Source organism: Nymphalis io, chromosome 13 (genome assembly GCF_905147045.1).
Source record: "Nymphalis io chromosome 13, ilAglIoxx1.1, whole genome shotgun sequence".
In the NCBI taxonomy this organism is placed as follows: Eukaryota; Metazoa; Arthropoda; class Insecta; order Lepidoptera; family Nymphalidae; genus Nymphalis; species Nymphalis io.
The window spans coordinates 6,000,698-6,021,702 of NC_065900.1; the positions used below are offsets into that span (position 1 = coordinate 6,000,698).

The following is a 21,005-nucleotide window of genomic DNA, read 5'->3' on the forward strand; positions in this document are numbered from 1 at the left end:
AGTTAGGCGGACAAGCAAATGATCTACCTGATGGTAAGTGGTTACAAATACCCAGACATTGGCAATGTAAGAAATGTTAACCATCCCTTACATCGCCAATGCGCCACCAACCTTGGGAACTGAGATGTTATGTTATGAAAATAATTCCTTATGAACCTATAACTATTAATTATTCGAGTTAAAATATAAATTAAATAAGAGAGTCGTCATTAATTAAAATCAAACAGCCATAAATATAACTTTCATTTGGTATCAAGCAGGAGTGATAGTGATTTATAGATCGAAGCGCCACAATTAAGCGATCTCTTTAATGTATGACGTTGCATCACAGTTCATGGCACTCTTAGTTTATTTACAATGGGTCAAACAGTTGTAATATCCCATTAGATCAGCGCACGGCGCCTTTGGTTCCCCCCATTTTGGAGAGAGTAAACAGATGAGGGAGGGAGGTAATAGTACGACACACGACTCGAAGCCAAGCGGTCGCGTCACAGACTATATCGAACGTTCCCGCGCTATGCTTATGCGTGTTGATACCAAACTTTTTAGGCGCGCGTTCGAAATTTAAAAATGAAATTTTAAATACAATATAAAATATATCGGTGAATTAGAACTTTTTTTAAAACATGTAATTGGCAGTGAAGTGGTGTAACTCGGTGGCAGTATGGTGGATGCCGGTGGTAATGAGTGTGATAGCACCATAAATGGGAGGAACCAATTTGTGTTTTTAGTTTTTGTTCATTTATTACTCATTGGACTGAATGGAACTAATGGTAAATATAATTTAAATAAAACTCAATATTAGTGACATAAATGACAAGATATGTATGTAGAGGTGTTTTAATATTATTTGTCTTATATAAAAAAAAATATCGTTTTCTATTTAATTTCGATTTAAATTTTAAACACATATATTTATTTATATATTTGTAAATATAATTCCTATAAGTCTTGTATAGTACAAGACTCTCTTTCGTTTAATTATTTATGGCTTAACTTTTATAACGCTTATAATAAAACCATTAGGTGTTAGATTTAATTAACGATGCCCGTACGTGTAACTGATTTATTACTTATGTAATAAAACCATATTTAATTTGTTTCCAAATATTGGATACCTATATTAACATATTTATTATACAAATTTACAAAATAATTTATCGTTTCAACGTAAGGGAAAGTTATTTTAATAGCTGTGATATTATAAAAATATTTCAAACTGTTTTTTTTTTTAAGATTTTATGTATTTTATTTTAAATATTCATTACATTTTTTTATGATTCCGAAACCGAAACCGAAACAGCCTGTGAATGTCCCACTGCTGGGCTAAAGGCCTCCTCTCCTCATTTTGAGGAGAAGGTTTGGAGCTTATTCCACCACGCTGCTCCAATGCGGGTTGGTGGTTGGTTATGATTCATTTCTATTAAATTATAAGCGCTCCAGGTTTAGTATACAGTTAAAAATAAGATTGCAGTATTAAAATTTAATGGTTGGCTGCGTTTTGCCATACGTACCGTACGTATACGTAAAATAAAGATTATAAAATTATATTTTTGCCAGTATCATTACAGTTTAGATCGATCGTACAATGGGCAGCGTAATGACATTAGTTAAAGCGTACAGAGTACTGTATGAAAAACTACTTAACTCACTCTTCTTGGCAATAGGGTTATGGGCAAACCCTCCTGGTTGGGTAACGCCCACTGATTATTTATACCACAACTAAATATCATTATTTAGTAGTATTTCGGATTGAAGGGTGAGCAAGCCGGTGTAATTTCAGGCACAAGAAACATAAGTTATGTTGCTTAGTTATTTAGGTTGGTAGCGGTAGTATTAAGTATTTCTTACAGCTTCAATGTATTTGGGTGATGGTGACCATCAGATGGATCATTTGTCAATCCGTTTATTTATTACAAATAAATAAATAAAATACTCGTAAATTATGAATATTGGGCATTATGGTGCCATACTTTTGCCTTTTCTACAAATCAAAAATAAAAAAGCAAATAATCTGTGTGTAATAATAAATAGTCTGTGATGCGTCAATCCCGTCAATCGTCGTCTTGTTGATAACACTAACCTAATGGGTGGTGCACTTTATATCGTTATCACAAGCTTTCGTATTTCGTAACCATGCGTCTGTCAAAGTTATCTCTTGCCAGTCAATACTATTTTATTTCAACGGTTAATAGCTTAAGACTTCGCTTTATGTACGAGTTTCATATTATTTATGCTCTATACATTTATTGTTTCTACTTTTAATCTTACTAGACAGTGTGACCATAGTAAAAATAGATACTGTTAATATCTAATAGGAACACTGATGCTCAAAATGGGATTTAATCAATATAACTATCAGAATTCCCGGGGTTATCTGAATCTACTCATGAAATAAAAAAAAAAAAACAACACATGGAATATATGTAGGTATATATATATATACGTGAACACTGTTAATAATAAGCTAAATATTCACAAGCAATTTTTTTATTGTAGCATAATACTTTACCGATTACATAATTAATAATAATGATAATTTAATTTTAATGTTTACTTAATGGAAGTATATAATGTGTATAAAGTATATTATGTTTTTGCATATGACTGGCGTTTATTCCAGAGTTATTTTTTTGTGAACAAACTTTAACTACATCTTATGAGAATTATTTTTGGTATAATATGCCGACAGAAAAATCATATGTATTTTAAAAATAAGTCCTAAGATACAAAGCTGGCAATTCATAATTCACAAGTTGTCTTGCTTTGTGCAAATACAAAGTAGTATAAACATGAAATATCATATGATATCTCTGATAACTTCTCTATATATCTTGAGTTTGGTAGAGAACAAAAACATAGTAAAAATGCTGCATCTATCCGAATGAATTCTGATTCATAGATCCGTTCATTCTGCAACTAAGCTAAGATTGTTGAGCTCTGTTATTTCATAAATTAATTTGAGTTTGACTGACGAAAAATAAGTCTCTTGATTGAACATTGATTATAATAAAAATCACGTCTTACAACATCAACACACCGCTAGCCATTTGATCCATTAATGCCGGAAAATGAATTCCGAACATAGTTATACATAGTATTATTATTTGGCTTTAGGTCTTAGCGAAAAGTTATTCTACAGCGTGTCTCATAGGCAAGAGATCGGACATGGATCCTGTTGTTGGCATAGCGTTTAAATTATAAGCGATATGTTAATTTTTGGGAAGCGTTATTCAAGCGAATATGTTTAAAATCCTCTCCCCAAAATGAGAAAATGCTAAAGCTCATCTATATAAGCCACAACCAGTAATTGCCAATAAGCCACGCAATTACATGCTATAAATTTATATCTCTTACGAAGCCAGTGTCTATGATTAGAGGTAATCGTTTATGAAGAATAACATTTTATTAACACCGAATTAACTTTAATTGTATAAATAAATAAAATATTCATATATTGTATTTTATTTCTATTAGTGGCTATTGTAATTTCATATCTTCAACTTGATCACATGTGAACTAGTTTCTTTGTATAGTATCTTATCTATCTTCGAGTAGATATAACTTTTTTATTTGACAAATATCCTTAAATCGATCTGCTTGAAGCATCGTAGTGGAATAAGTTCTAAACCTTCTAAAGTAGCCCTTTCATCATTGGTTCTAAAGTATCTTAATTATATATAAATGATCACATAAAATTATTTTCAGGTGCATATTTTATTTTACCTTTTAAATTAAGTTATCGATAATGATATATTCGATTGCTTATTTGAATTTTTCTTATTTATATTTCTCGTGTAAAATTTATCGTATTAGAAATTTGTATGAACATAACTCCCAATTAAAATAAAATATAAGTATTCTTTAATATAAAACGTTTAAAATCTTAAATATAAAAATGAATGCTTGCTTGCGTCCGTTTTCTATGCGTTCACGCATCGTTCATCTTATTAAGCTGAATCTTTGTACAGAACAGCTGTGCCACCGACATACCCTTTAGGTGGCGCGTGTTTTATCCGAAAACACAGAGACAGTGCAACGAATACATAATTAACTAGTTGATATAAAATATTGATTTCTATAAAAAAGTAATACATTTCCAATTTAAGCTCGTGTAATCAATTTCAATTAGGACTCTACATAAATTAATGATGAGTTGTCATTTTGATAATAATAATCATGTCTCAAAATATACACACGATTAACGTTCTTATTAATTTTTCGTAAATATTAAAATTGCATGTTCAAATTTCCAACTTTTATACCGTTGTTACCAATGTACAATACATTGAGTAATTAAAAGTAGCTTGAAGCCAATTAACAAAATGTAGTTTTGTAAAAGTGTTACGTTAACGAAACAATGGACTCTTTGTTTTTTAATTTCGGCCTTAATTAGACTTCGTGGGTTGTTACAGACTTATATTTTTATATCGTTTTCGCGTATACCTGCCGTTATATTTATTAGTTGTTAAAGTTTTTTTAAATAGTTTTTTTTATTTTGTACGTTCCTTTAACATCAAGGAAAGTAAGTAAAATATTTTATCCAGAATTAAGACATTTTTTAACAAAGGTACAGGTTTTAGCTTTACTATAAGTATTTAGTAATGAATTGTAATTATTATTATATCTCTATTGATTACATTTAATTTGAAAAAAAAAAATTAAACGATTTTAATTCGAAATTTTACTTTTGTTACGTCAAAAGGCGTTCGTTCATGCGACATAACAAGCAGACGTCATTGTTTACCCTGTCTACTTTACATTGTGTACGAAAAGACAGCCGCGTCAAGATAATGCGTACATTGTACGCTTATCACGACAGTGACAAGTATTAATAAAGGACAACTACCGCGCTTGACCGCAAGGGATGTCAAAAAATAAATAAAGCTGTTTACAAAAGTCCAACTTCCAACACGCGTGTTGTCTTGGCAGTCTAATTCATCTATATTGGCACGTTTTCATTTTACTAACAGACATCGTATTGTATTATAAGTAAGCAATTAACTTTTATGTATGGTAGCGCGTTGGAAATGTAAGGAATGATTAATATATCTTACAGTGCCAATGTTTATGGGCGGTGGTGACCGCTTACCATCAAGTGGACCTTTTGCCCGTCCGCTTCATTATTACATATATATATATATTATATATTATATACCAAGCCTATTTTATCATTCTAAATGAGAATATAAAAAAGATACATGTGTTAAATCGTTTGAAACATGATCTTAAGATTACGATCTAATGTTATTTTGTCGTAAGATTGTAATATGCCTTAATAAGAAATTATTACAATATGCCGCGTGTCAGTTTATCTGAGTATCGATCTGAATGCAGCGGGTCAGACAATGCGGAGGCAAAGATCATTGAGACATTAATAGATATCTTTTTTAGCTTTGTATCTACTCGTAAAATCTGAGCTCTTAAAAGCATAAAAAATAAGATATATTGACTGTATCAAAAAGTATTATATAGAAAAAATATTAATGCTCTATAAAATTAAAAGAGTGCTAGTCATCCTTGACACGCTTTATGCATCAATTTATGTTTATTGTTTATTTAATTTCCTTGATATTTATAGATTATTAGAAAAAAAACCCGTCTGGTTTTACAATTTTTTAATTTATGTTCTGTGAGACTTAAACTTAGAAAAACGTTAATTTCACCTCTCATGATTTAATTAGCGTAAGTCATGACTGTAAGCGCTTAAAGTTCTTTAACGACTTAATTAGAAAACAGCGGAATTCATCTGTTTCTTTTATTACATATAATATGAATTTATTAAATGATGTAAGAGATTGCATAAATAATTGGTAAACTCGCATATGAATGGTGTCGTTCACAGCGGACAGCGTTCAGCGACGATGTTTTAAATATATTTAATAATTTAAAAGTATGTTTGTTCAATGTTGGATTAGTTCAGAGCATTCTTTCAGATCCTTTATCAGAATCTGCCAGGATGCTCCTGGAATTTTATCTAATAGCAATAAATAATAAGTGATGTTACAAAATATAGAAGGGGCAATGGAAGTGACGTGCCTGTGTAGGACAAAAGTCCCTAAATTAAATAAAGAAAAAAAAAGAGATTGCATAAATAATTGGTAAACTCGCATATGAATTGTGTCGTTCACAGCGGACAGCGTTCAGAGACGATATTTTAAATTATTTGAAGATTGATTAGTAATTTTAACCGTTAAAAATACAATTTCGTAAGATAATAAATAAAAATAGTTTTATTAGTTTTTACTTGTATGTTGATATTTACTTAAGGTATATCAAGAATACATATGTATATAACTATTGTTATAACTATTATATAATTGACACAACATTTGCTGTATGCATTTATTCCATGCATGTATTGTCAAACTGTATAATCAATAAGCTTTCACTTACCCTTAAAATGAGAGTCGGCCGTAGTCCAGCAGTGGGATATTCACAGACTATTACTTATGTATGTACATTTCTTAGCACAAAATCGAGCTCCACGAATCAAAGAACATCCTTCGAATTCTGTCTCTGGCCGCAGCGAGCCAGCAACGTTAAGATGTGTGGTAGAAGGTCGACCGAAACCCACAGTGCAGTGGTTCAAGGATGGATCTCCTTTGCCCCCAGCTGAAGATGGGCACAGGGTATTGTTGGAGGATGGTCTGCTATTTTTAAGGTATGTAAATAAAACATTCTTATTCATTATATACAAAATTGGCTTTTTTTCAACTAAAAGCTTCACACTTCAAAAACTTATATATTTTTTTCGATGATAGTGAACAGTTTTTTTTTAATAAGATTGTTAGATTGACAAAAACATCGAAACGTCGTCGAGAACCCATATTCACTGAAAATTTAAAAATAATATTTTTGATTAAGTTTGTAATTTTATAATTTATAAATTTTATAAAATTCTTATAAGGAGAAAATAAAAAAATATTGTCATTTGAATAGTCACAATGAATAGTTAAGTTTAATATTATAATTATTACTGATAATAATAATTATTAATAATAATAATTATAATATTTTATTTATCACTGTTTTTCTTTCCCTTAATATGGAAAAAATAATGACATTTTCTATGATATACAATGTTCATTAAAACAACCTAATAAAAATATTCTTGGATTACTTTAGACAAGTCTAATAATTTCTTATATCAACGTAGGGTAAATCGAGGGAAGAAAGAGAGTGATGAGGGGATTTATTGGTGTGTGGCTCGCAATATAGCTGGGGAGGCTGTAAGCCAGAACGCTTCATTAAATGTCGCTGGTAAGAGAAAACTTTTAGTTTTATGATAATGTTCCAACAATAAAATTAGACTACATTGACTAATTCTAACATTGACTAAAAGGAGGCCACATTATCCCCGTGGGTAGTGAACGTGAATCTTATCCAAAGACTGCGAGCTTAGGCAGGAGCAAGCATCATTAAAAATTTAATAATGCATGTGATTAATTTGTGTATATAATCCATCTTATGCTCGGTAGTTAAGGAAACACTATATAAGAAAATACATGTGTTTTCTTACCTCCTCAAAGGCACAGGTGGCCTTACCTTAATTTTAGGTCATTTAAATTATCTTTTAATATATAATATTATGGATATTTATATAATATCTTATATAAATATCTATTAAATGTCAAAATTGGACAAATAAGTTTTAATTTACTGTAGCAAAATATTTTAAAGTGAAAGTACTTGTTTATAGTAAAACATTTTTAAAAATACGCAAAATTTATGTTTACGTATATTTTTATTCTTTAAATATTAAGTTTGAAATGTTATTATACTATTTTAGTTTTGCGAGATGACTTTAGAGTTGAGCCAAGAGATGTTCAAGTGGCTGCTGGAGAACCGGCATTGCTGGAATGTGTGCCTCCTCGAGGCGTTCCAGAACCATCAGTGCATTGGTCAAAAGATGGTCAAAATTATGACGTTGAAGTTAACGGAAGGTAATAGGAATAACTTTGACTACTATCTGATATTAAGGGCAATATACTTGTTTTTCTATATTAAAAAATTACAGAATATTGAATGTTTTTTTTTGTAAATTAAGAAAATTTGAATTTAATTTTTAAATTTCGAATACTGAAAATTAGACAATTAATATTAATATTTTAGAGTGACAGTTACGGAAACGGGTAGTTTAAAAATACTCGAAACCCTACCAAATGATAGTGGACTATTTCGATGTGTTGCTTCCAACATTGCTGGGGAGAGGCAATCGAGAGCGGCCGCGTTAATTGTTTTGAGGAGACCGCACTTTGTGATAAAACCCAATAACGTTACAGCGTTAGTTGGTCAAAACGTTGAATTCAATTGTCAGGTAATTTGTCAATATAAATTTAATACAACTATTACTTATAATTAATAGTGCTTAAAAATGTCGCATTATATAAGGCCCAAATTAAAAGCTGTAATTTATTTATAGAGTTATGATACAAGTGTAAAAATAACATGGGTAAAGGAAGATGGTGTGTTGCCTTCACACGCAACAATAATCCGGGGACTATTACGGTTGGAACAGGTGTCCGCATCCGATGCGGGTATCTATTCCTGCCGAGCCGATAGCCATGCTGGCACAAGTATAACCAGCGCATCTCTAACTGTATATTGTGAGTTCCATTTTATTATTCGGTTTGATTTTATTGCATGTTTATTTTTGATATCTGTTTAGAGCTATTTTAATACGGGCCATCTGTTGCAGCTTTACCGCACTTCACGCAGATACCGTCCAATTTGACCGCATGGGAGGGCGATGTGGTGTCAATTCCCTGTGAAGCAAAAGGTCTACCAACACCTACTACTTTTTGGATTTTAGAAAGTACCGAAGATTCTCTTCTATTTCCCGAATGCACCAGAAGTAATTCGAGCTTATTGTATCTGGATGGAGCGAAAGTGGAACACGGCGGAAGGGTTATCTGTATAGCCGTAAATGCGGCTGGCAGCGTTATGCAAGAAGCTTATCTAAATGTGTTAAAGAAAACCAATAATCCATTGAAAGTACATTCCAGTGACAAAAACTTTGGTAATAATTACGATCACGAGGTTCGTATGACAGAATACGAGTTTCTTCAGGCGAGGAAGTATTTGCAACAAAATGTTTTAGTCCTAAGAAGGGTGGAAACTTTGTCATCAACTTCGCTAAAAGTTGTATGGGACGTGAGTGCTAGTTGTATTAATGTTATAAATTAAACATTTGATATTTATTTATTAATATAGAATTCGCTAATTTCTTGTAAATATATTTTAGGTGTTGACAGATTATAATGAATATTTGGAAGGTGTTAAAATCTGGTATAATGGTACATCTATGAATTGGCGTAATAGTAGTGAGGAAATTATACTTTTTAACGCAACACAAATAGAATCGTGCTCTAATGGTTCCCTCACAATTGTTGATAACAGTGGTTCATCGAGCTATGTTTTATCTGGGCTGTTAGCATATATGCAGTACGATATATTTCTTATGCCATTTTATAAAATGCTACTGGGAAAGCCATCTAATTCGATGATGGGCAATACTGATGAAGATTGTAAGTTCTTTTACACTTTGTTCTATGATGGCTTAGAACAATAGTTATTTAAAGTAAATTATTATTGTAGTGCCATCTGCTCCACCCCAAAGTGTGACAGCGGGTGTAATTAACGCAACCTCTGCATGGATACGTTGGGAACCACCACCTGCGAGCACATGGAACGGGGAACTAACGGGATACCTGGTAAGTTCATAAATTCTTAAGTTATAGGGTTTTATTTTCAAAGGATTTTTACCTTTAATGAATAAACAATAGTATTTATTTGTGTGTATCTTGTGTATATCTTTGATACAGTTTAAAATATAACAACAATTATCATGTATATGAATGTAATTTAAATTGTTGTATTAAGTAACGAGATAAAAACAAAAAATAAATGATTCATTTATATTGTAGCAAAGATAAACAGCGAAGAATTATTGTAGATGGATAAATAGTGTTCCCTAAGTTCATACACTATAGTTATATATATTATTTAATAATATAAACTGCATGTCCTATAAATAGCTATTTGTTTTGCTAATTGTCTAAGTTTTGTGATCCTATCGAGGTTGACCAAGTTAACTTCTTCTTTTTCTACGAGTACAATTTGAGTGTGGATAATGAGGCTAAATAGATCTTATAGGCTCGGCTGTCTTGTTTATTATAGTAGAAGGGGTGCCCCCCATACAATCATTTTAGTAATGAATCGAGATAAACAAAAAGTTTTGTATTTTATCCATAACATTTATTTATTAATTGAAATATCAGTTATCAATTGCATAGGGGTTTTATCATAAATGATTTTAATAGTGGCGTAATCTGTAATTATTGATTTATATCAATAATTTTCCAAAAAAAATCATATTCAATTTTAATTTCTTATCTATTTGACTTTGTTTATTGTGGTTACAATACGTTTAAAGAAACAATTCAAATATTATCCGACGTATTTAGTAGTGAGGGTCAAATTTGACCCGTCGGGCTAATGAAATATAAATTGTTTATAATATATGTTTTCAAAGTACGGATGTGTGTGGTCCTCGCAATCAATTAGGTCAAACTGAGGAATAGCGAGGACTGGCGCTGGCAGTCAAGTCAAAAATATTGATGATTTTATTCTTTCCGGGCCAAATTTGATCTATTTTGATTAGGTTGAGATTATTGTATTTTTATATGATTGTGAAAGTATTTATATACAATTTTAAAAAACAGTCATTTTTATAAAATACAAAATTAAAATAAAAAGAACAAAATACTTATTACAAATTTAAAGTAAAATCACGCCGTCTAAAAGATTGTCCTGTTGTATTGTACCCAAGATGCTGGCAATATTGCCTCTGCACCGCTAGACTCAGCTTATGAGATTTAATAATTATTGATTATGAAAGTTAATAAATGAATAGAATATATACGTCATAAAATATAAGTGGTGTTTATCGATCAGATCGAAATACGGGTGGGTGGTGGTAGCAACGGTCGCGTTGTGGGGCAGATGTCTTTGGGTGCACGTACTCGCGCGGCAGCAGCTAGCTCTCTGCGCGCGGGCGGCCGCTACAGCGCGCGCGCTGCCGCTGTCACTCGCAGAGGTCACGGCCCTTTCAGCGCGCCGGCACAAATACATATGATACCAACGCACTCGCAGAGACATTATGTTCAGTAAGTATTTAATTAAGACTCTCAACGAATTATAATAATTATTTTACTGACAATTAAACTCAAGTTATTTAAATGCTTATTTCGTTTTTTTATGTCGTGATGTTTTTATGTTGATTGGTTTGAATAGTAAAGTAGTGCAAACTTGATATATACATCATGACTTTCTAATATGATTAACCCACGATTTACATGAGTGGTCATGAGAATGATATCAAATCAAAGGCACTGATATCAAATAACATTCATCAAATGAAAAAGTTCCTGGTCTTATCACAATTTCCTTTGACATTATATATTAAGAACCGCATAGACCACATTAAATGATCTATAATTTTATTTTAATAAAATTAATCAATCTATCCTGCATTTTAATACAAATATAACTTTCTAGGACTGAACCACCAAATGATGGAACTATTCCGCACTTATTACAAGAAACATGGTTGCTGGCGTTGGCCCTAACTTTATTCTCTGTAATTGTGATTGGTATAGTTAGTATTTATTACATAAAGCGTCGCAATAATATACAGAGAAAAAAGTCAACTGGTAAGTCATATCTACCATTTATCAATTTGTTAACCTCTCTAAGATGAGTGTTATTGAAGTGTTGATCTCGATTGTAGGTCAATCTATTGTAACGGCCCAGCAGTGTCTATTGAATAAAGACACTATTTGGCTTAGAGATCGTCCTGTGTTTGCCCCTCCTGATTCTGCGTTAGATGTTAGCGGATGTCATCAAAGTCTTTTACAAGGTATTATTAGTAATTATTTAAGCATATTATACTTTAAAGGTACTGGACTTACACATATGTATTTAAAAAAAAAATATTTTTAGGCGGCCAGTCACCTAACATTTTGAATATCGAGCCAGAATACTGTCTGCCACAGAATTCAATCCAAGGTTTGGATGCTTCGAGTGTAGACAGAATAAAAAGGGGACCACCGGAACCTTACGCCTCCAGTGCTATTTACACTGAACTCAATTTCAAGGTACTTCAAGATAAGCATTATGAGAATTTATTTGTTGATCTTAGATAAGCAGACATATTTGATTTGCGCATAACACTATCATATTTCAAACATGGATATAAAGTGATTTATGCATTAAATAAATTTTCTCACAGGACAATGCCGACATCGGAGATGAACGAAGTTGTCCCGAAAGACGATCACACAACAATAGCATAGTAAGATCGTGCAACGGTAGCATTCAATATTCCAATGGCGAATGTTCCACTTGTTGCCATAGCACTTCCAGTAGATCTACAAAGGATTACAGGGAATTGAGACACGAGAACATTCATACTGACTGTAATACGGTTGAGGATGATTGTGCGTCTTGTCACACAAACAGATCGGGATCGAGGAGTAGACAGGACAAAAGTAAAGTTTGTCCGACGAGTGATTTAGAATATGACTACCCTCAATGGCATTGGTTGGGGAGAGAGAATAGTTTCAAAATTCCCATTCAGTCAGGTAGACATTCGAATGTGGCGCGGTCCGAGCAGGGCTGTCAAATAAATCTGAATGACATACTGCCCCCACCGCCGTATGAGGTGAGCAATATAATTGTAAACTCTTATTAATTACTTTTATTACATTGATAGATAATTAACTTACTTTTTGATATACAGCTTATATGATTAAACAACTTTTAAATATAGAACACATAAATTATTCCTATATTAATGTTGAATTGTTTTTACAGAGTCCCGAAAACAAGAGTCAGATTAAATAATTAAATTAATTTAAATCAATTAGTAGCGATTTAAAAGGAAACGCAAAGCAATAATCAATATCATCAATTCCATAGGTCTTAGATCAAGTGAGTTTAACAATTTTAGATAAATGTCTATCTATTTATAATAGTATGTTAGTGTTAAAAAAGATCTTGTAATAATCGGCAATCTTATGAAGCTAAAGGGTATTTAGCAATACTGACGTATTTAAATAAAAACAAATGTTACGTAATTTCTACATAAGATTTACGAGTGTAGTTAAATCTGTTAGACCTGTATTGTCAATGTTATTAGCAGTTATATATGTGTAGTGTGTATTTCAATTTATAGAATACTAAATAAATTAAGAATTAAATGTCTTTGTATTAAGCAAATCGACTTTGATACTCCTCAGTATTATAAAGTACATTTTTGATAAACATTCGTGAAATGTCGTAAATTATATCTGGGGTACCATTTGGTAAACTATTTGGTTGCTAAACATATTATGTCATAGAAAAAACTTTTGTAGTGCTTAAAATTATAACGATTAAATGAAGTTAATCAGAATATTAGACGAATAAAAATAGCACTTGTAATATGTAGCTACCAAAATAGTAATAACTGTATATCGTAATTTATTCCTAATTCTAGTCACAGTATTTAGACTAGCTTCACATTTTCATATTATCGTATAAATATTTCTCTTAATATTTAATCAAGTCCATATGCTGTTTAAAGACAAGATTCGTTTTATCACATGGGTATTATAATGTATCCTAACATACACTGCCATTTAGATTTAGTGCTTTAGTTGTATAATCTTTGACTGTGATATTTATATTAAATTCGTGTATTAGAAATTATTGTATAATTGTATTGTATAAAGTGTATCGAGCTCCACTATTTCAAAATTTTAACTGTGTATAAACTGACTTTTTTCTGATCCCTTTTAATCAATCGATTTGTTTTTTGCAATCCAAATATTTTCAGAGCCAGTTGTGTTATTTAAAATATAGAAATATAGGAATTTTATATTATAATGTATTTTATTTACCTTTATATTTGATACGCACTTTAGTTGATATTTATTATTTATAATTTACACAATATGACAAAATATTTCAAACATTATGATGATCCTCCTGATTGAGAGATTAACCAACTGCGTAGAGCATAATTTTATGGTGCACAAGTGTGTGCGCCAATACATATGCACTTTCTGTTCTCTAACTATCATAATCCGGTGGGACAGCAATCCAACGCTACCGGAAAGAGTTCAGGTCCAGGACTAACGACTTTATGTGATTTCCTATTCATGGGAATGTACACACTTTCAACTTTTAGACTCCGAGCTTCTATTGAGAGTCTACGACAGAAAAACTTAATAACATTTTATTGGTTTGAACACAGAACTTTGGGATCTGCGGTCTTACATTAAGCCACTAACGAGGCAATCCTTATATATACAATATATTAAAATGTTATAATTATATACCTATTAAGAAGGTATAAAGCAAAAATGGATGTCAGCCCAATCGATAATTTTTATTTTATCGTTAAAATCCAGTTCAAATATAACAATAAAACTGTCAAGAAGTTAGAAAAAATGTCCTCTTACATTTATATTTGTTAAATTTTACAATACGCATAATGCTAAATAATAAAAAATAAAAACATCAGTTATTGACACAAAAACTGGAAAATGAATTATACTTACAAATAATAATCGAGGCCTCTCGGGATTATGTATTAAACCCTTCCGTTTTATTTTTTAACAATACAAAACTTTTAACGTTTATTATATTTTTTTTTCGCAAAAAATAACATCTGTCGCGTGTCACCCATACTTCCAAAATATATAAGTTGTTTCTTAAATCAGTCGCTGCGGCCCTCTTGAGACGAGAGGACAACGGATATTTTTTTGACAGCGCTTTGTATTATAAGTAATACAATAAGTTATATTTTATTTAAAAGAAAGATATCTTATTTTTCAGAATAATTAAAGTAGTGTTTGCTATATAAAAAAAATCAATAATGCCGTGTCCCTCACGGCATTATTGTTTTTTTTTTTCGCGCGGGTGAAATATCAAATTTTGCTAAATTTAGGCGCACTCTTAAGTTTGCGCGAATAAACTTTTGTTTCATTTTGATTTAATTTGTCATAAAGATTTTAAAATAGGAAAAGAAAATTGAAGACAAAATGTAAGACTAAGTTAAATCAATTAATCATTTAGTAAGCTAATTTCACATTTAAATAGTACTAATTTCACGCATATTACCGTAACAGCCTGTGAATGTCCCACTGCTGGGCTAAAGGCCTCCTCTCCTCTTTTTGAGGAGAAGGTTTGGAGCTTATTCCACCACGCTGCTCCAATGCGGGTTGGTAGAATTCACATGTGGCAGAATTTCAGTGAAATTAGACACATGCAGGTTTCCTCACGATGTTTTCCTTCACCGTAAAGCACGAGATGAATTATAATCACAAATTAAGCACATGAAAATTCAGTGGTGCTTGCCCGGGTTTGAACCCACGATCATCGGTTAAGATTCACGCGTTCTTACCACAGGGCCATCTCGGCTATTTCATATATCACGCATATAGTAGAATTTAAATAATGCGTGTATAGAACTAGTCATTCGTAATACAGGTGCAAAGTGAAGAAAATATAGTTGGAATCAAGGATTGGTTTCAAAAACTTTTATAATCTTGATTATAAGGTCAAAATACTTAAATTTAAATTGGTTAATAGTGTTATACTTCTTATTAAATTAAATTTATAATTTAATCAATCATTATTTATTCGAAATATTCCTTTTTAATACATAGAGTTGGTTACGACGTTTATTCAAATTATATTAACGCAAATGTTTAAAAAAATATTTGGGTAAGTAAAACAAAATTTCTAGTTAATGCTTTTACTTTCTTTTGTATTGAAACTAAACAAAAGGAGTATAAAAGTTGAACAAAGACAGAAATGAATTAAATTTTAAGATTTATTGTCAAACGCTCTCAACTCGAAATCTCATATTGTGGTTGCTGGAAATTACATTTTCCTCATTGCATTCGACACGAACATTAATAAGAGTTGTCAACTAAGATTTTAAACTCTTAAATAAACTGAAGTTCCGTTTTTTGTTTTTTAATTATTTGTAGTGCTTGTAGAAAACAAATTGAAGTTGTTCAATTCTTAAGTAACAGTCATTCGACATTCTGATCTAGATGTGTTTTTTAAGTTCTACATTTAGTTTAGGATTTTCATGTCATTTTTTATGGTGAGACAATTCGTCCATAGCAGACCGAGATCTGAAAGTATATATGTGCGTCAAACCACAGAGGTCAATGAACTCAGCAACTGATCTTTTCATTTTGACTAAGAGTAAGCTGTTTCTTTTATTACAAATGATTATTTTTAATAACAAATATTGCTTAAGCTTGCACTGTTACGAGCTACTACTAAATTGCACAGTTTTTTCAGTAGATATGTATTGTCTTTAAGATGACTACAAAAAATATTGGCTTGTAATTTTTTTAAAAGACCTCAATTAATTTGTTTTCTATAAAAATTAACAAAATGAAAAAAACAACCTGCAAATATAAAAACTGTACTGTGTAACTATGCTCTTAGATAAATGAACACGTCCGTTATCAGTTTTAGGGACAACTTCTTGTCTGTCTTGACTTTTGAAATGTCTTTAGCAAGTACGTGTAGATTTTTAGGTTTGCATCCTTTTTCATGACGTGCTGAATCTTACGAAATAATTTAATGTATTGTATTACAGACACAAACTGAACAGAATTAATATACATAATTTTAAAACGATTTTTGATTAAACAGTTGACAAAACATTTACATATATATATATATATATATATATATATATATATATGTAAATGTTAAATATATATATATATATATATATATATATATATATATATATTTGTTCTCAATATATAGGAAATCTTAGTTATCATCGTATTTTCTTGTATTTACAATAGATAAAGAATTAAAACTACATATACAAATCACATTTGGTACCATTCGCTTTGTTTTAAATTTTTCTAATCGATATTATAACGACACGTAGGTATATCTAAAGGATTAGACTTAATATGAGTGCCAATCACTCGTATTAAGTTACCTGATAATGTCTTCCTGGCCTATTTCAGGCATAGTGGCATTTCCAAGGGAGATTAGCCAACAGTACATATTATAGTGCACATGTGTGAGCGCAAACACACACTCCCATAATCCGATGGGACGGCAAATCCGGCACAATTATGAAGAGTTCAGGTGCAAGAACAATGGGTTTACGTATTTTCAAAGACAAAGACGGGACTGTTAAAATTGCTAAAATTCAATATTACTGCAGCTACTGAAAAAATCTTTATAAAAAATCAAATATGTCTTCATTGGCCCGTCCCGGGATTAAACCCAGGATTTTCGGGTCTAAGACCCGAAAGACAGCTTGTACAACGAGGCAGTTACCTGGTAACTGACAAGAATTTTGTTTGTTAGCTCATCTTAAGTCATAATTATTTGAACCTAAACTTCTAACTTTATTAAAGTTAAAAAGGAAAAAAATACAACCAAACAATATGATATATTAAAACTCTTTTATTTAAATATATTTTTAATATCTTTATTCTTGAAGGTTTTAATACAGATGATATAAATTGAGTTATATTATCTGTAAACTTTAAGGTATCTTATCGTACTCTTGTTGTTTCCAATTTATTTAACGATCTCCATTAAATTTGAAATTCATAGCTCCTGGTAAAGCGTCGCGTTTAGGACAATATTGAAGTCCTTAGTATTTATAGCTTCCATTATATTATTCTTAGAAATACATCCACACGGCTGAAGTCGTAGACAACTGCTTGACCATAAATACGATTAAATTATTATACACACGTTAGACTCGTTAAACGTTCAGCTATTGCGAAATGCATGATCACAAAATCATTCCTTTATATCTAATTTTATATTAGAGCCGAGTGACGCTCGGTCGCCCAGGTACTACATTTTTATGTAATACATTCATTATATATTAATATACAGTTGAAAGTAGCTAACATCTGAGACATCTGAAAGTGTAATAGGTACATACATATACTTAACGACGGAACTATTTTTAAAAGGTCAACGGTAAACAAAATATGTATGTAGATTGTAGATGGACGATTGGTGTGATACATGTATAATTTTCATTGTTATCTAAATATATCTGTGTATAAATGAAACTAGTGATAAGAGAAATATTTATTTTGACATGGCGCTGTAAGAAATATTTACCATCCCTTAGATTGCCAATGCGCAACTTATTTAGCTACAGCGGCTCACTCACTATTTAAGCCGGAAAATAACAATACTTAGTATTACTGTTTGGCGGTAGAATATCTGGTGAGTAGACAGTATACACAAACATGCCCAAGGACCAAACACCAAGTAAAGTTCATCCTAATATGTCCTATTTTTTTTTGTTGTTAATTTATATATAGTGCTACATGCATTCTCTGATATCACATCACACCATATTATAAATGCATGCAATGCACTTAATAAACTAAGAAGTTCTTTCCAGATTTGGAACGTGCAATCCTCAATCCATATTTTTACCAACTAAGTTCAGCTCGGCTCGGCGAGGAGCCAAGATAGTTTTTTAATTTTCATTAGTTTGTTTGACTCTAGTTGTGTCACGTTATAAATATACTTAAGCGAAAATGGTTTTATTTGCTAGCATTTATATTTTATATACAGCATTTGTATTTCATATGGTATATAATATTCATTATGAATTTTTAACTTGGTGGTAGGGCTTTGCGACAACTTTACCTGGGTAGGTGCCACCCATTCCTCACTTATTCTACCGCTAAACAGCCCTACCTGTATTATTGTTGAATTCTGGTTTGAAGGGTGAGTGAGCCTGAATAATTACATATTTTCCAATATAGTGTTCTCTACCACATCGTTTTAAAAAAACAAAATCGTTATTGTATTGTCATAATTTTAAATACCTCGTTAATCTAATGGCTAGTTTATAAGAATGCAAACGCCGAGTTTCTGGGTTCACCAAACTCGAATTATTATTTAGCTAAATCAAAGGCACAAACAACAAGTCTGTGAACAGTAATGACAAAAAAACAATACGCGCAAAACTATGGAGCATAGGTAGTTATTAATATTGATGATGAGAAACGGCTCCCTCATAAGACATATCTATTTATTCAAATTTAAAAGACACATACATACAGTACAATAAAACTGATCTCATAGATACTTAGTAACACATTTACAAAATCGTAACCGATGCTGATAACATTGAAAATATTCAAATATGTAAACGAAAATGCAAATAAATTGAAATCGTTCATCTGATAATTCTATTTTCGCTTTTGAAATTGTGTCTTAGGTACTTTAGTACCAAGACTGAAGAACTACTTCTTGTCATTGTATTCGTTTCCAAGTACATATATATATATAATATATATATATATAAGTACATACATATATATATATATATATATATATATATATATATATATATATATATATATATATATATATATACTTGGAAATCAACTAATATCAGCTGAAATCTGGGTACCATTGATTTATAATCCATTCATAATGAAGGATTAAAGAAAGGAAGAAGGAAGTAAAGGAAATCCTCGTGAGGAAAACTGCACGTCTTTCATGAAATTTTGCCACGTGCATAATTGTCAACAAACAACAACGCGGTGGAATGAACTCCCAACGTTTTTGTCCAGTTGTGGGATATTTACTTGTTGTTACTTATTAACTTTTTTGTATTTATTTAGAATTGTGCGAATGGTAATGCTAATAATGAAATGGGAATGGTAATAATAATTCCTTATTTAAGGCCGATTACCCTTCGGTCATATTATATGGTTTTGTTATGAACATACTATGACTTGGAATACAACTTAAGCTGTTGCTATAACAGTCGTTAAGCTTAAGAGAGTTGGCAAGATGTTAGGTAAGATTATTAATACATAATCATGTTAGGTTAGGTGACAATTACTCTGGCAAGTTACGAGTAACTTGACAAACAAAAAATCACTGAGTTGAATAAGGCAAATCTGATAAAATGTTAAGAAAATGCAATTCCTCAATCGACTTTAGCAATCACTAATCCATTAGACACACATGAAATATTAAAAGAGGTCAATAAAACAGTAAGACAGGTAGAAGCGACCCTATATTGGGGTGCAACCCTGCACTTTTACGTGCGAATAAAATGTTTATTAATGGTCCATACATTTACCGAAATAGCTACATTTTACCGAAATCATATTCGACTTTAGTAACCAAAATTATAACATAACATAAAGTAAAGGAAAGTAATTTATTTTATTTGTATTTTTTATATATATGTTTATATTTTATATGTTACTTTGTTTTTACATATTCGTAAATAGCATGAATTTTTTAAAATTTCCCTGAGACATGGAAGTTTAACTTTTTGGTTCAAAGTTATTATTTTTATAAATCATTATCGAAAATATCTTTGATTATATATATATAAATATATAAAGCGTATAAATATATTATAGCTTAAATTAATAAGACTTGTAAGTTTTTTCTTTCGACCAAATAAGGATAAAATACAATTTTTGTTTACTTAAGGCGCTCCTTGGTATAGATTTTACAAGCCAAATATTTTATATTTTTTTAATTATATGAACCATATTTTTAGCATCATATAGATCTCTTCTTATTCCTTCAACCTTAACGAACTTATTCGGACACGAATCGTTAATAAACTGGTTTAGAAACGTATCGAGTGACATGGCCGTTACAATTAACCTGTCCTAATTAAACTCGTCTGAAATATACATTAATAAACATTTTGTAAGGGAAAATATTTTAATTGGTTTTATCTGATCCGTGGAAAATTGCTTAGCGATGAATAATTTATTACGGGCGTGAAACGGTGGTCCAAATTTAATTGTTGTTGACGTTAAGACATAAATCTTGGCGAATCTGAGCGGAAGCAATTTACATAAATGCTGCCATCGCCGGTTTTATGTCTTCCTGTATTAGTATCTAAGATTTATAAGCTCGACTTGTTGATGTATTTCTTATCAAGA

General features: G+C 31.0%; 1 protein-coding gene across 1 annotated transcript; it reads left to right on the plus strand.

Annotated features, from left to right (window-relative positions):
- Positions 1-507: 507 nt before the first annotated feature.
- Positions 508-13,881, plus strand: LOC126772784 (roundabout homolog 2-like). The gene is made up of 15 exons (XM_050493361.1): positions 508-773; positions 6,472-6,664; positions 7,160-7,263; positions 7,793-7,946; positions 8,116-8,320; positions 8,426-8,609; positions 8,702-9,156; positions 9,248-9,530; positions 9,601-9,716; positions 10,960-11,171; positions 11,563-11,717; positions 11,795-11,923; positions 12,007-12,161; positions 12,296-12,727; positions 12,880-13,881. The coding sequence occupies exons 1-15, from the start codon at positions 665-667 to the stop codon at positions 12,907-12,909; spliced, it is 2,916 nt and encodes a 971-aa protein (XP_050349318.1). The 5' UTR covers positions 508-664; the 3' UTR covers positions 12,910-13,881.
- The last annotated feature ends 7,124 nt before the right edge of the window (positions 13,882-21,005 follow it).

Coding starts and splice junctions, on each gene's coding strand:
- LOC126772784 (XM_050493361.1), top strand. CDS start 665: ATGGTGGATGCCGGTGGTAATGAGTGTGATAGCACCATAAATGGGAGG. Junction 774..6,471: donor TGGACTGAATGGAACTAATG/GTAAATATAATT, acceptor TACATTTCTTAG/CACAAAATCGAGCTCCACGA. Junction 8,610..8,701: donor CGCATCTCTAACTGTATATT/GTGAGTTCCATT, acceptor CATCTGTTGCAG/CTTTACCGCACTTCACGCAG.